Below are 16803 nucleotides of genomic sequence, written 5' to 3'. Positions count from 1 at the left end.
CCACTTTGCTGTGACACGTCCTGCTGACGAGAACTCTGCAACCTCAACCTCGCGTCACAGGATCAGCGGGAACACCCTGATAAACCTCGGCGGTCGCGGTTTCGAGTGAGTGTGCTTGGCAGAGGGATGCGTGTAAGCCGTGGAAGGGGTTCAGGAAGAAAATACTGCCCGTGTGCCTATCTGATGAGGTGCCGGGCACGGTAAATGACCCGGCACCCGCCTTTGTTCACAGGGGTGGCGGTGGCAGGCCGGGCCCCGCCACGGCCCTCACGGGCAGGGAGGGGATGGGGTGGGGGGTGCTGCGCATGCGCACTCCCCGCCCCGCCTGTCATGGCCGGCGCATGGGTCCCGTCTGCCCGGCCGGGGGGCGCTCCGCGCATGCGCAGCGCGGCACGAAGCCGGAGCGGCGGCGGCGGCGACGGGGAAATGGCGGCCGCGGGGCTGGCGGCGCCGGAGGGCGGCTCCGCCGTGATGCCGCTGGGCACCGCGGTGGCGACGGCGGCGGCGGTCTGTCCTCCTCCGGCGGGCCCCGGCTCGTGGAGCCGTTCCTTGGACCGAGCTCTGGAAGAAGCGGCGGCCAGCGGCACGCTCAGCTTGAGCGGCAGGAAGCTCCGCGACTACCCGCGGGCCAGCGCCGCCAACCACGACCTCAGCGACACCACCCAGGCCGGTGAGGGACGGGAACGGGCACCGGGACCGGGACCGGGCAGCCCCCGTCGCAGCCCTGCCCGCGGGGCTGAGGGGGCTGGAGGCTCGGCTCGCTGTGCCGTCGGAGCGCTGCGCGGGGAGCTGCCTCAGGGGGTGCTCGGAGGGGTCGGGATCCCCCCACCCGCTCCCCGTTTTCTTTTCCCTCCTCGGGAGCACGCAGAGAGGGGTTTCCCCGCTCCGGGCCGGCCCGCAGGCCGTTCCCTCTCTCTCCTGAGGCGATGCTCGGCGTGTTTCTCCTCTCGGGCTGCTTCTCCCTCACGCCTCCCCTCCCCGCCCTTCCTCTGCTCCTCGGGGAGAGCCGGGCGGGCTGCCCTCCCTCTCTGCCCCTCCGCAGCCTCCTGGAGAGCTCCTGGGCTGCTTTGCCGTGCCTTGCTTCGTCGTCTCCAACGGGGAGGTGTTCCCCTGCTCGGAGATGGAGTTTTAAAAAGAGTTACGGGGTTTGTCGCTGTGCCTGCTGCTCGCTGATGGGGTTTTAGTTGGGCAGGTTCTTGCTCGGGTGTGCGTGTCTGTGAGCATCTCCGAGTGTCTGTGTTTGTGAGCGTGTACGCGTCCTCAGTACCTTTCCCTATAAACATTTTGCCCTGTTGACAGGGGAAAACCACTTTGCAAACCGGCAGGTGCGCATAAGCTAAAGGCAGCTGTTCCTTGTGCTCTTACACTGTTGTTATCATTGCTTCTGACAGCCGTAAGCAAGGTGCTTTCAACAGAATTTTGTCCTCCTTCCCTTATTTCTGGATGGAGAAATACATTAAGGATTTTTAAAACGTATTTTACAAGGTAGAGTAAGCAATAAGACTGTGTTTTCTCCTCTGCTCCCTAAATACGTTCCCAGTAGACTAAGAATGTGTATTTATCCTGTGAGCACCTCGATTTTAAGGAAGAACACGTGTAAACATCTGTGGCATATGTTAACGTGTCTCCGTATTAAATGGAGAGATAAGAAGCAACGAGGGTTTGTGTAGGATGTAGTAGTTTTCTTATGCATTATATACAGAAAACGTAGTTTATTTTAATTGTCTGGTTGTGTAACTGAGGTTGAAATGCTTTTGGGAGGCATCAGCAGGCCGTTTGGTTTTAGCTCAGTTTACTTACACAGTCACTTAGATTTTCTCATGCTTCGTGTTTATAACTTTGTCAGTTGCATTGCCGTGCTTTTGTTTGAAGATACTAGCTTAAAAATAAACTCCCAACATGGCTTTTTGAAAGTTACAATGTTTATTAGAGTGTTGATACCCTGCCAGTGAAGTATTTCAAAATGGAGCCTCCTTTAAAGTTGTCCAACTTCGTGCTCTGTCATATAATGTCCTATTAGAGCAAAAATCTCTCACTAATACGAAAAAAATCTGAGAAAAATGTGGTTTGTCTTACTTAAACACGTCTATAAGCAGAAAATGCTCCTTGTTAGAGTGTAATTTTTTTGTTTGAAGGATTTTGTACAAGTGCAGTTGCACAGTGAATGCGTAGTGTGCTAATCTGTGGGTAAATGCAACATACACGTTTGTGAGAGATTTGGGCCTTTTGTTTATAATGCTGTTCATTTACTGTACTCTTAAACAATTTGTGGGAATTCTTGTTTCCACCAAGGTTCCCATCTATTGTGACGACCATTTGCATTGTAGTTGTTCAAGAAGCATTAAATTCTAATAAGCGGTAGTGCATACCATACACTTTTGTGTGTTTATCATCACAATGAACCTTAGAAAAAGCTAGGGCTGTTCTGAACTTGTAAGAAGCAAAGCTTATTGAGTGAAGGGGGGAACACATTCTCTTTAAAGTCTCAGTTTTGAAGGCTGCTGTGAATAACTCCATCTCTTGCCTTTTTTAGTGTAACGGGTTCTAAGACTAGTAGTGGAGAAAAATCCATGCAAGCGTTTCTGACCCCCAATAGTCAGTTGAGTGCTCAGCTACAAACTTAATGCACTTCTTCGTCCATGCTGATTTCTTTCCCGTGAAGCTTCCAATTATATGGTAGCAGCCACAAATAATAATGTGCAAATGTGTATGAAGTGTTACAAACACTTAAAATAGCCTCCTTGCATGCTGTGCTGCAGAGACTCAAAGCATGTCAGATGGAGCATGCATGTGTGGAGTTTCCCCAAAACCATTGGAATTACTCCCAAACCGTAAAACTGAAGATGAAAGAACGTGTATGCAAATCTTACTCCATTTTATGTGCCAGAATAGACACCTCTCTAGTGTGAATCACGTTATACTGGTATAGCTCATTCCAATTCTTCTACTAATAAAAATAATTGCATGTCACTGTTACTGCATCCATCTTAAAGTGGTGGGAGTTAATCACATCCCTCATTAACGTAACTATGCTGCTAGCAAACTGGCAGCTAGCATAGCCTTAAGCCTTAGCAGAATCAGTGGCCTTGCCTGGAAGGCGCTAACATGGGTGAACCACCAGAGCAGCTCAGCAGGAGGAACAGGGTGCTAGAGATCAGGTGCTGGATCAAGTTAGCTGGATGCTCGGTGCAGATTTTAAGGTTGGTGATGAACAAGGGCAGAATCTCTAAATCAGCTTAAAAAAATACATTTTTAAGTATTAAATCAATGTAAAGAGCACATCTCTTTGGATCTTTCGAGGGTTCAGAGCTGACAGTTCTCCTAACCCGAGTGCTCAAGCTCCGGTAGCTGCTTTTTGCATACTCGTTCGTTTCCTAATTCTAATTATTAACTGGCTAAATATCCAGTAGTTTCACATTAGTGGAAATTGCAGAAGCATTTACTATACCAAATCCCAATTTATCTAGTCTTATTTAAGCTTATTTTTCCCCACTTGTACCTGCTTTCAGTTAGCTCTGGACTGTGTTGATCATTACGTCCCCTGCCCCATTACAGTCATCTTGCCTGTTTTGTTCCCACTACGGTGTTTCTATACAGAGATACCATTTTCAGGTGAACTGTAGCCCTCTGATAAAACCTAAGTTGCATGCGGCCCCTCCTTCTCATCACCTGGCCCCAGTAATATAGTAGTTAATATATTTCTATTAAGCATCAGTGGGAAGATTAGGTTCCTCATTAATCGTTTGCCTCAATCACAAGACTCGCCAGTGGAAATACCAGAGCCTCAGCTGCCTCCAGATGCTGGAGACCCACGGAAAGCATCTGAAACCAAGATCAGTGCCCAAGGTTGTTTTCAGAACTGAGCAGGTAACTTATGAAGGCATTGTAGGAATGAGTTCCTGGTTGGTTTGCACTTTGACTGGAATTAAGATCGTGTAAGAAGCAGGGAAGACTGAGGGGAAGGCAGCCAGCTGGTCTTCATGCTCATCCTTACAGCCTGGAATTCTAGGACGTGACTCAAGCTTGCAAAACTCATTGATGATGAAGAATGAGCAAACTTCTTCGTTACCAAAGCAAGGATGTGCTTCTCTTTTTCTTTCACACTCTTTCACTTAACCACTGTTATCCATCTCCGTTTAATTTGGGTTGAATTACAATCCGTTTGTTCGTTCCACTCTGCTTTTCAACAAGGGAATAGGAAAAGGAAGGGCCATAAACCATCCGAGTTAAATATGAAAGGAAATGCAGTTGCATTTTGCCAGTCCTAATGTAGACTCTGATGTCATTATTTGACAGCTTTCCCAGTGGCCTAAAGCATACATTGAGCAGAGAAATGATTTGTCAAACCCGCCGTGACAGCTGTAATTACCTAAACCACTCAGTCTCCATTTTTAAAGGCGAAAATGGGAATCTGTGGGTTTTTGCAATCTAAAAAATGGCTGTTGTATGGAAATTGACTGGTACGATAACTATGCGCTGAGCACTATATCTTGTTTCTGGAATATATTAATAGTGAACAAGGGCTCTGAAAAGGGAAAAAAAAAAGGGGTTATCTGCTACTGCATTTTGAATGAGTTGAATGACTTTGCCAGTAAGGTATCTTTATGGTTTTCTTCTTAGCAGCTCTCCACAGAAACGGTAAAGGCTGAGCATACTGTCAATACAACTTCTATATGCTAAATGCTTGCGTGCTTTTAGATGGACTACAGTGACTACAAGCGTTCTGCAGTAAGAGGTCTCATTGGTATTTTTAATTTCTGCCAGAAATTTAGTTGATGAAATGTAAAACAGCGTGAAAAGTACAGCGTGGCTCAAATAGCAACGTCCGTAATTCCCAAACATGTGTTCTTATAGCCACAACAGCAAAGTCCAAACCATGCTAAAATTAAACAATTGTTTGAATAAAACTCTTTGGGTTACTGTAGGAATGTAATTTCATTAAGATCTTTAAGATGACTCGGAGGGGGACAGGATGGTTTTTCATTTGAGTAGCAGGAGTTTGTCACTAGCTTGCAGTGTTGGCTGTTTATTATCCCTAAAGTTGCAGCATTAAAACTCAAAACTCAGCATTTCATTAGGGTAGTTTAGACTCATGCTTTGGTACGCTGAGGTCACTTCTCCCCATGTTTAGAAGGTAACAAAAAAGTGAGGGAAGTTGACTGGTAAGTTTATGGGTTTTGTTGGATGTGTTGGGGTGGGTTTGGATGGAGAGCTGAGGCTTGCAGCGATGTTCAGAGCCTCTTGGCACACAGGCAGTCCTTTCGCTTCATGTTTTATAGCAGCTGGGAAAGTGGAGTCTGAGCTTGTAGTTTCTAAGCCTTGTTGCAATAAAACTAATACGTGACATTTGGAATTCCTTTATTTTAGTGAGTTGACCTTAAAAAAAAAAAAAAAAGTCTCACAGTCAGACTTTTACTACCAGTAAACCCTCCTAAATGGTGTCCAGAATTACATGTGTTTCTGGTTACTTCTCTAGTAGTCCTCCACCTCCCTGCCTCCATCACAATCAGATTTTATTATTAGGGCTTGTCTGCATGGTCAATCTTAGTTGGTTTTGGTTATAACCGTAGCTACATAAACAGGAAAATGGAGAGGGACCGATAGGTGAATGCATCAACTCCTCTGATCTCCTGAAGGACAGATTTGAGTTTAGGAAACAGGTGAATGAATGTTTTTGTTTCTCCTGTGGTGTCCTCCAGCCCTCTCCTGTGGCTTACCTGTGCTCGGAGGTAGCAAATTTCTGTTAGTTAAGTGCTCCCCGAAGTCAGTTGTAAGTACACGGCCTAAAGTGATGCAAGTTCTCTGCCGATGCCAAAAGGGGAAGCTCTGCCTTCGTCTCCTGCTGCGCAGTCAACATCAGTGCTCCCGGTGCCTTCCAGCAAGCTCGTTTGTGCTTACCAGGCTGAAAGCTGTGAGCCAGCAACTCCTTGGCAGTTGGATCGAGCCTCGGACAGCTCGCTGTGCCTTCACGTGTCGGGGTGCCAGCAAACCAAAGGGTGGAAAGACCGCATGGGGTGGTGAGAATGAGAGGGCCTGGTTTGGCTGATGTGTAAACTGGTGTCAACTGTGAATCGCACCGTAACTCTGCTTTGAAACCCTTTACCACTGACCTGTTGTAGATTTGCTAACTATTTTTTGTAGAACAAGATGCGAGCCTTTGAGTCAGTGGGCCTGGGAATTTCTTCTTTTACAGCACGGCTTACGGAGCTGGGTTGCGTTCGGTGAAACTTCATTGCTGACAGGTTTGGATCTCCTGCTTTCATCTGGCAAAACACGTCGTTCTGTGCAAGTAATTTTAAACGGATGGTTTGCGTTTAGCTTTAGACTGCAGTAGGCATAATTAGCTTCTCTAGTGGAAGAACCAGCAGTAAAGAGTTAGTTACAACAAATGCTGCAAATTATACAGCGTGTGTTAAAAGCGACATGACATGGTAGCCAACGAAAAGGCTGCAACTCCAGGGTTTATGCTCCATTCAAGGGTTTTTCTGCCTTTAATAATTAATCAGGCTTGGAGCGCATGGTTTCCGATGTTAGCCAAGCAGCTCAGATGAATAGCAGTTGTGTATTTAGCTGAAGTCACGGGCTGAGCAGTGTGCTTTTTTCTTTTATCTGCTGATATCCCCCTCCCAACAGCGGAGGGGGGAAAAACCCATTCATGTTAGAAGTGTCTTGAAGGTTAGACTTTTCAGTGTATTAAAGGAGTTCACCTATTTCTTTAGTTCTCTGGATTATACATATTTAATGAGGGCTCTGATCTTTTTTTATAGGATTGTTTTGCATAAACTAGTACTTCTGTATATATGCAAGAAGAGGGCCTTAATTTCACTTTGTAGTCCCCCAAAGCGTTCCGATAGTCCTTTATTTCAGCATCACTTATGATTGCACACTACAAACCACTGCTTTTAATGACAGAGCACAGAAGTCTCTTTAGAGTGAGAGGAGAGCCTTTGTTCTTTCCCGGCTGGTCATGTTATTGGTTTGAAAGTTAAAATATCTGCAGTCCTAGTCTTCTCTGAATGTAGCCGAAGCATTCCAAAATGAGGAGGTGCCTAAAAAATCCCATTTTCCATGCAGCCCAGGTGTTGACTCCATGGTTTTTAGCCATGTTCTGCTCTGTGCAGAGGCCAGTAGGATCAGTGAGCATCTATTCTTTTTTTTTTTTTTTCCTGTTGTGCAACTAACTGTGTGAATTTCATTCTCTTTATTCTGCATACTGTTGAAATTTAGCTGTGAATACTGGACTGTGTTACTGTTGCCTTGGGCTTTGGTTAGTGCTCCCTACTGTTGAAAAGGCTTCAAACGCCATTTTTCCATGCAATCTCTGAAATGAAGCAAGGTCGTGTTACTGCATTTTACAGATACGAATCTTGGAATTACACAAAGCCTGAAAGCATTCGCTGATTTGGGGTACCAAGTTCAAAGCACTTAGTGCCTGAAGGTTTTAGGCGACCCAGACGTTGCAGGTTTTTATATATACTTCTAAAAATGCAGTTCTTAACTTCCAATGCCTTGGTGACTCCTCGGTAGTACTGGAAATCAAGCCCAACCTCTAGAACAATGGAAATGTGTGGTTGAAGACCTTGGAAAATATATTAGAAGATTTGCTTAGTGCTGTGAAGGAAATACATGGCAGTGACAGGATGCAATCCATCTTCCCAAAGCACCGTTCATCAACTTTGGGGTAAGCCATCCCTTTTTCTTCCTGTAGTTCTCTGCTTTGTTCCTGATGGTTTTCCAACAACAGGCTCTTGCAGAAGGCCTTTGCTATGATCAGCAGTCGTTCAGTAAGCTCATCTTGTCTGAAGAAGTCTGCTTGAACAGAAAAATCTCGAAGAGGAACGAGAAGTAGCGTGTGGTTATAATCAAAGACCTGTGGGCAGTAGCAATGTACAGGAAGTGAGAAATTAGTTACGTGGGCATCTTTGGTTACAGACTGTTCCGTCTGCTTGGGTTTCCAGTCTTACCTAAGAGTTCAACTTTGTTTTTTTTTTTTTTTTTTAAAATGAAGTCTTGGTGCCTCTTCCAGGTTATGTTTTGGCGCCGAATCCTAGGTAGAGGCTGGGTATCTAGATGCAATCAGCTGGAATCACGCTGGCATCCGCATGATTCGTGAGCACTGTCCAAATGCCTGTCGCGTCTCTTTCCTGAGCCAGTCGGGCGGCCGCTGGTTGTCCTTCCCTGGGGGCTCTTTGGGCAGTGGGATGCTCGGCCTCTGTGCTGTGCTGGTGTTTGGGAGCGCTGGAAAGGTGGCAACGTGCAGAGCTTGGGCTCTGTGCCTGGTACCGGAGGGAACTGACCTCGGGCAGGGTGGGCTCCTCCGTGCGGTTCAGTCGGGTGTCCCCAGCACCGCGTTGTTGTCTCCGTTTTCTCTTCTGTCCCCCTTTTGGTTCATCTGCTTCAGCCCAGCTCCCACCTCCTAGCCTTTCCTCTCCTTCTGAACCTTCCTCTCTACCCCAAACGCACCATGCGTTACCGTCTCCATTCTTCTCCAAGCTGTTACTGCGGAAAAAGAGGAACAATCTGCATCTTAACATTCGGTAGAAAATTTCTTTTAAATCCAAGGAGACCGTTAATTTTAGGGTGCCGATGAGCCAAGTCGTAATTTAAGCCTGCTTAATTCACTGTTACCGTTATTTATGGCCGTGTATATTACCTCTCGGTTCAGTCATAGCCAAAGGCTTCTGTCAGCCGTTGCGCTGGTGTCATAGGCGCTGTTCCCAGGAGTAAAAGAGTCATTGAGCACAATCGTAGCCGCACAATTACGTGCTTGTCACTGCGTTGACTCTGAGCTCGGCTGTGGAATAAATGTTTTTGTAGAGGGCCACGACTGAATGCGGTTATGGGCCGTAAAAGATCTGCTGCTTCCTTTTATTCTGCTGGCCTGCCAAGGGGCAGGTGGATTTTTGCTTAGTAGGGGAAAAAATTATCTTTGGGACTCATCTGTGGTAAAGCAGCAGACCGATCGTTTGAGCTATAAATGTGTTGCAAAGTATTCAAGTATTGCATGTTTTATGGCTCTGTGCTGCCGCTGTGCAAATCATATCACATCGTTTAGCGGTGTCTCGTGTCAGAAGATTGTTGTAATTGCCATTAAAAGTTATACGGTGCCGGGGAAAGCCTAGAAGCTTTTCATCGTCTTTGCCGGTGATTAAATACTTTTTAAATATCTTTTTTAAATATCTTTTATTTTTAAATATCTTTTCATTCTGAGCACGCAGATGGTTGTGAGCGTAGTGAATAAATCCGAAAAACAAGCATAAAAAAAAGTTGGTACCAACTACATTTATCCTAGAGCTGAAACTAGGAAGGTCGCAAATCTTGATTACACTTCTTTTTTGTTACTTAGTGCAAGAGTCTCTTCCAGTTCATAGAATTTCATCTAGACTGAAGTATTAAACTACTAATAAAAGGAATATTATAAATAGCTTTTCTTGCCAGAAATCTTTATTCCTTATGAAGTGAATACGCTACGTGTATTTTCCTGGAGTTTAACTTTTCCTGTACCATGGCATCCTGCTCAAATCGCATCTAGGGAAGAGCGTTGTGTTTGTTGCCGTCGGTTAATGAATAAGCATGGAGCACTTTGAAGAGGAAGGGCACAAAGCAAGTGGTACTAATCTGACTGTATCCCTTCAGCGTGGTGCAGTTCTTTTCAAGTCTTGACCATATTGAATATCCAGCAGATGGAAATACAGGGACTTTTTTAGAAGCGTGTGAAGCGTCCTTTACGAGCTGTTTGGGCAGGTTCTGGTGTAAATTGAATGAGGCATTGTCCCCTCTGTTTTGGGGGAGGGATTTCCTTTTCCTAATGAATGACTACAACACATGTCTCTGGAGCTTTCTCAGTAGTAGTAATGAGAAATGTATCAGATACCTGACAATTGCTCAGGGCCTTGGGGATTACGAAAGAAAATAAACACAAAAGCCTGACCAGAATCGTGAGACCTTCTCTTTGCTCTTGCGTGGCACCGATGCGATGCAGTGCACGAGGCAGAGAAGCTCTGTCTGTAGGTTGGCACGGCTGCCTACCCCTCACACTTGGAGATACACTTCATACTTGTACGTTTCTCCACTGAGGACAGTTTAGTCTACTTTTAAATCATATTAGAAGAAAATTTGTTTATATGTCGAGTAAATGATGCTTCTTATTTTGGCTATTCTGTTTCAATTCTGATTCTGACCTTACAGAAATCCTTCCACCACCACTTCTCCCACCTCTTTGCATCTTGCTTTTCCTGTGCTGCTTCCTCACTGGGATGCGTGTGTGTGTGTCAGAGGCTTTTAGAGAAGAGCTTGTGGCGTATTGTTTTACTTCCCAGGCAAAGTCATGTAATGTTAGAGCTAAAGAACACAGTTTGTGCCCCATGAAGCAAGGGGGGAAAAAGGAAATTGTAAACCGTCCGTCTTATCTGGGGGACTTGAATCTCATTTCACTTCAAGTTTGATATTGAACATGCATGAAAACATTTTGAAAGTGTTTTATATGCCCTTGTTTCTTTCCATGCCAGTTGATTTGAAACCTACTACGTTATGTAATTCATCAACTTGCACGCTGTGCAGGGATAACAGTACGTAGGAGGGACTGGGCATGTTAACAGGTATAAAGGTGGAGATGCCCTTTTTGATCAGCAAAAAATAAGAGATCTGAATTCATAGACCAGCGTCAACCTACCTCTGAAAGGCAGCATCTTCTGCAATGAGGGCATTAATGAAGAAGAATCCAATACGTTTGTACGTATTACATTGAAAATGCAACTTTAATTTCTCTCAACACCAGTAGCATCAGTTGCACAGTTGAACTGTAATAAACTTTATTGCACTCTGGCTGTTCACAGGCTTGCATCGTGTTACTTTCCACATAACAGCTTTTCCACGTGGCTCTTGCAAGTTACAGACGAGTTCTTCCTGCTGCATGGCTGGTTTTAACTGTTTAAGCGGGTGCCAAGCTTCAGTGGCAAGCTTTCATTTGCCATATTTTTGATCATCGTATGGCATCTTGTCTTACGATCTCTGCCATTCATGCTAGCAGCAAAAGTGCAGTGCTCTTTGTTTCTTTTGTGTAGTATTTCTTGTCACAGTTATAACAGCTGCCACTGCTTTGCCTGTAGCTGCAGTCTCACAGAGATGAAGTTCTTGTTTGTGAAGAATGGTAAATATTACCAGGTGAAATGGGCCATAAACTCAATTTTATTTTCAAACGTATTTTATGGTGACACTTCACAAGTTTCTCTTTACTTTATAGTGGCCTGAAGAGTTTTATTTTACTTCTGTTAGGAGTGTAGATGTATTTCTGAGTTTCTGGTGATCTCAGGATGCTTTGTCATCATGTACTTGCAGTAACAAGACATCAGTGTTGCTTTCAGGGCAAGAGCAATACTGCTGCTTCAGTACCATCACTGTTGTTAATGCTTTAGCATCGTCTTTCGTTTTGTATAAACTTCAAATATTCCTGCTCGACTAATATTTTCCTACCCGTACTGCTTTCTTGTTACTGATCACTTCCATATTTATAATGAAGTTAAATTAATAATGTGCTGGTTTTATAATATATTTTCTTTTTTAAAAAATTGCTCAGCGGGTCCAATTAATTTGTGTATAACTGTCCCCCTGCGCAATTCATTGGCTTTTTCTGGGGAAGATAAGTGGGTCGAATTTATATTACATGTATGGTTTTAACAACACTTGTAATGTCTAATAGGAAAAAAGAAATAGATGGATACAGAGGTTTGCACGTGGATTGTGTGTCTTATCATCTAGCAATAGGTATAGCTCTGTATTCAAAGCTTTTGTCTGCCATTTGTCTTAAAATTTAATTTTAAGTTGATTTGCTTGGTTAGATAATTCCTTTTGGACTTAAAGAAATTTTAACTGGGCTGGGGGACGGGGGAGATGAGTTATTTGCTTTGCACTTCCCCTCGCTGCTAGCTCAGTGAAGCACTTGTGTAAAATGAAACCTGGCTCTGCTGGAAGCCAGTCAAGTATTTCTCGAGCAGTGGCAGCAGGCAGGGTGTCCTGTTGCCGAGGGGCAGGAGGAGGCTTTGGGTGTCCTTATGCTCGTGTCCACGTGTTAGAGAAACCACTTTGTGCACGCTAGCGTGGAGATTTTCCATTTGAATTTTTGTTGGGTTTGCATTTTTGCATGTTTTCGAGTTAACACTGTACTTTGTTTGCAAGGTTTTGTGTATAATTAGAGCTATAAAAATAATAGATGGTAAAATATTAATTATGAAGAGGAGTGCTGGTGATTTCTACAAGTGGGATTCTCATTGTGCAGTGCAGGCAGTCGCCAGGCGGCTTTTATTCTGGGGCTCAGTGTTCGTCAAGAATTTTCCTATCAGACAAGCAGCTTTCATTTTCCTGTTTCTTGTGTTCTGTGCAGCTCGTCCTGAGTCAGTATAGCTGGAATTGCCTAGGCACAAAGCTGTCCGTGGTGCTTCTCAGGAGCTGCAGGGATGGTGCCACCGCTTCCACGCAGACCAGCCCAAAGCTCTCAGTGACTACTGCACTTTGGGCTGAATTTGCATCAGTGACTCACAGGAAAAACGTTGACTGCTCAGCCAGGGCTGGTTTTGAAAAAATACATTTTCAACTGCAGTCAGATCACTTTGCATTTTGTTTGTTGCCCTGGGTTTCATAACGTTTAATCTTTTTGTGAAAGGTTATATGTAAGTCAGCTCAAAATATTAATTGGAGAAGGTAACATTCATTTTGATCGCCTTGCTACTGTTTTTCAGCCAGCTTAGCTTTTAACATAATGAAGATGGATGAAATTGTGACCACCACTTCTGTAGGCCTTGATCCTTGCTAATGTCTGCGTGACGTGTTTTTGACTGAAGGTGACTTTTATGGTTTCCAGATTCAAAATTTATTTGATATTATGAACATATGTTTTGGCAATTGCTGTCATTTATCTCCTCATCTGGCTGTTCTCTGTTTGATGCGGGATACTTTCCATACATATCCTATACCTTTTTTTTTTATTTCTTGACACTGAAATGCCTTGTATTGTACAGATGACTTGGTAAGGCTCCATCTCCTTTTCTAGGATTCTGGCTATAATTGTCCTATTGAAAACTGCAGCGCTGCTTGTGTAAAGTGTAACAGGCTTTTTTTGTTAGCAATGATGTCAGCATGAGAGATGGCCTCAAGGAGTCATTAAGAGAACATAGGACTTTTGACTGCTAGGACTTTATTGACTTTTCTCTTCAATAAAATACCATCCTGCTGAAGACAGATCAGTGTCTGCAGTGGTATGAGACGTATTTGGTGACCTTACTGCACAGTCTGATGAAGCTGTAGCTAAATGCCAGAAATACGGAGGCACTCAATTAAGAACTTTGCAGAAATGTGTTAATAACAGGCATAAAATTTTATAGAAATGCTTGCCTTTCTCTGGAAATAATTGGCCTTTTATTGTGAAATTACATATTTTATTTTTTTTAAGACGTCTGAATTTTCAGCTCAGGTTTAAGCTAGTTTGTTTCTAATTCTCCATGAAAGACATTCCAAGCTGCATTTGTAGCTAAAACTTCTTCGCACTGTCCGTCTATTACTGACGTTAATATATCATTCTACTTAAATTGTCTGTGGGGAAAAAAGGATATGTAGTAAGGTAAGGTATTTTTAACTTCTTGGTGAAAAATACAGAGGGGAATATGCAAAGCTAGTGTGACACTAGGTTAGGTTGCAGCTGCTGCTAATATCCCTATTCTGTTAGCTGAAATGGTTACATGCGAACGTTCTTGTTGATGGAGAACAATATGTACAATATTAAGATGAATTGAAATCATTGCTAGCATTTAGTAAAATAAGTAGATGAACGTTGGAAATACAGAGCCTTTGTTGGTTGCATTTTACATTTCCAGCCCTTCTGACTGCCTTATTCTTGTCTTTATTGCATGCCAGCTCTCCCTCCCCGAGTTCCAGTTCGGTTGCCAAGCTGTTGGAACCGCTGAATGTGTGATGTATTTCACTGATAGAGATGAAAGCCACAGCAGAGCATTAAGCAAAGTGACGGTAACATACGATCTTCTCACTGGGAGTCCCTTCAGGCTGAACTCTCCATAGCTGTGAGCAGATTGCTCGGGGTGGTTTCACAGAGCAGTAAGTGCACTGGGGGTACCTGAGCTGGTTACGGGACCACCAGGTCGGACAGCAAACCCCTGGTGAAGAAGCACTCTGCTGCCTTCCAGGGGGTTTCTAGTCTGGGTCAGAGCTGCCTAGGAGGTCTTGGTACTCTTCTGTCAGCAGTGTCATTACTGAGCATTATACATCATCTGCATTGTTTTCTATTAACCTGTGGTTTTGCTTTACCCACTTTATCTGCCCCTTCCCCACTTCCCCCCTGTTTCTGGAAAAATTGACTTGTCAGTGGATTTTCTGCTATGGACTGTGGTACCTAGCATAATATCTAGAGTCTAATCATGAAGTGTGGGAGCTAATATTTATCATACATTTATCTTTTGTCAGGAGTTGTGTGTGCAATATAGTTTCTTGGCAAGAGTCTTTTCTATTTTACATAACGTCTTGCGTGTGCAGTACCTCAGGTACATACCGTAAGTTATAGGCTTTCCCTGTAAAAAATGCAAAAGTGAGAAATGGAGCTGAAGGAGATGATGATGTACGTGAAAACCTAGACGTGCTTACTGGCAGGCCTCTGGACTGTGAGAAAAATGTTTCTTTAAACTTACAGAAGTAAGGAAATGAAATGTTGCCAAGGAGAACTCGCAGCCTCTCCTCTGCTAACAAGCAGACGTCTTCCCATTCCAGCACAGCTTAGCCACCTGTTCGGGAGGTGGCAGCTTGGCATTCTGTCCTGTAATGAAGCACATTTCTGAATACAGCTTACTGCAACAGAAGGACAGTAACACATTTTCTCATTAAAAGTAAGATTAAAAATACATATTACTAATTGACTTGACATTCTGACTCCAGCCTCCAAATGAATGTCTTCAGCTGAAGTTTAATGAAGCAGGCGTGTAGTTTCAAGAGACACTGTCGCAGCAGGTTGTTGAAGAAGTTGTGGCCCTTTGCCACGTTCATTCCTGTTTCTGCGCAGCGGTTCAGTGCTTCTCTGCTCAGCGCTGGAAACCAGATCGCTAAGAACAAGTCGCTGCCAGGTTAGTTCTGCCCCTGTGAAAGTAAGAAGTGGTATGCGGGTCTTGAGCTGTCAGTTGTCCTGGCGTGCTCATGGGAAAAGGAAAGAGCTGTGAAAGAAAATGAGAAATCACTTCCTGACATGGGAAGAGAGCCCATGGAAGGGAGGTATGTCTTTCCTAAATAGTATGGGAAAAGGGCAGCTCAGGCCTGTGGGAAGCAAAAATAGTGGACAGCACTGAAATGGTTGGTGGAATTTTTGCATTTACTCATACTCATTTTGAAGCATGATAGTTTTTCCATAGTTCTGAGAATGAGAACCCAGAAAAGCAGATCTCTTATATTAAAGGCAAGCAAGAAACGCAGAAGAGCTAAATTTAATCCTGTGTTTGCTGGGATTGAGGGACTGAATCCGTTTATCTGAAACAGGTAATGATTCTAAGTGGTGGTGGTGCAGCAAAACGCTTGCAACATGAGCTTAGTCTCCTTTATAATGAGGACATTTTGCTCCTGTTTTAGCAAAGATGGCTGCTTAATGATGAAAGAAAACGGAATGTTTAAGTAATGAGGGCTCTGATCCGATTCCAAGTAGTCTGTTTAGATGATCCCGATTACAGATATTTTTCTTCCAAAGTCGCCTTCTTTCTTCCCGTCTTCTAAGCGTTTTCACAGAGGCAGGGCTTCTACTTGTTTGTCAGTGTGCAGATAAGAGCTAGTGACTCCACGGGACTGCTAGAGAATGCAGTTCATATAGGTCCTCCCTAAGTTAGCTTCAGGCAAAAGTTCCAAGAAGAGTTTTGACAACTTAAAAACCAGTATGAGCTAACTTGACTGTTTTCTTGCCTGATGCAAATGGGGCAATGCTCACCCAAGTGTTGCAGAATCAGTAGCTTACTGCAAAGGGGGGTGTGGTAAGGAGTATCCAATAGATGTGATCATTTTACACCAGCATAATGGGATGCCAGAGGGTGCCTCTCCAAGGCTTTCAGATGTGATTGTATACTGTTTTGATTATAATAATGTAAAAATCTGGGCATACAGGTTTCATGCCCTGATTTGACTTTGTTCTTTGTTTTAGTTTATCTTAAGTCAACTAGGAGTAGGTTTGGGTCAAGCCAAAGTAGCCACCTTTAAACCGGGTTTATCAATGATGGGGTGTGTGCTGCCTTAACCAGCTTTGTAGGTGTCATCCAAGGGCTGCTTTTCCTGGAGACAAATCCTGTATGCGTGTTTTACACAAACAAACACGGGGATGTGCAATGCAGCCAGCCAGCCAGGAACAGAACTTCCCCAGAGTAAGCAGAGTTGGTGAGCTGGAGACCCTGGTTCATTTCCCCTGCGTTAGAACTCTTGTGACATTGCTTCTCCTACTTTCACTTATTTTAGTTTGTTTGGCTTGATATTTTAGGGTTGCTTGAAAGAGACGTGTGATGATTCTGTTGGCTGGATGCCCACGGTTAGTGAGGAAATGGAATGAAATAGCTGGAAGATAGAAGATATGAGGGGATGGGGAAGACTACATATAAACTTTTTCAACTTACAGCTCCTTAGGAAAGGGTTAGAATTAATCCTTATTTTCAGAGATGGATAAACAGTTCAGCTTTGCTTGTGTCATCTGTGCCGTAGCAGCACATCCAGTCGCAGTGTGTATTCTGTCTGTAGTCTGTCCTCTTGTTTACTGACAGGTCATAAGGCCCAGCTGCTGGG

General features: G+C 44.0%; 1 protein-coding gene across 19 annotated transcripts in view; it reads left to right on the top strand.

The window, feature by feature from the left end:
- The first annotated feature begins 358 nt into the window (after positions 1-358).
- LRCH3 (leucine rich repeats and calponin homology domain containing 3) overlaps positions 359-16803 on the top strand; it is a 67551-nt gene continuing 51106 nt past the window's right edge. For 12 of the 19 annotated variants that reach the window (XM_080604445.1, XM_080604446.1, XM_080604447.1 and 9 more), the window contains exon 1: positions 364-670. In XM_080604445.1, the coding sequence (XP_080460571.1) occupies positions 379-670 (292 nt within the window). In that variant the 5' untranslated portion in view covers positions 364-378. Of the gene's footprint in view, positions 671-9212; positions 15265-16803 lie in introns of those variants that run through there. The other 7 variants (XM_080604444.1, XM_080604450.1, XM_080604455.1 and 4 more) reach the window with 5 other exon arrangements.

The sequence above is a fragment of the Anser brachyrhynchus genome (genome assembly GCF_964034855.1).
Source record: "Anser brachyrhynchus genome assembly, chromosome: 9".
Taxonomy (NCBI): Eukaryota; Metazoa; Chordata; class Aves; order Anseriformes; family Anatidae; genus Anser; species Anser brachyrhynchus.
Note: the sequence above shows the minus strand (reverse complement) of the source record. Positions and strands in the feature narration are given on the sequence as shown.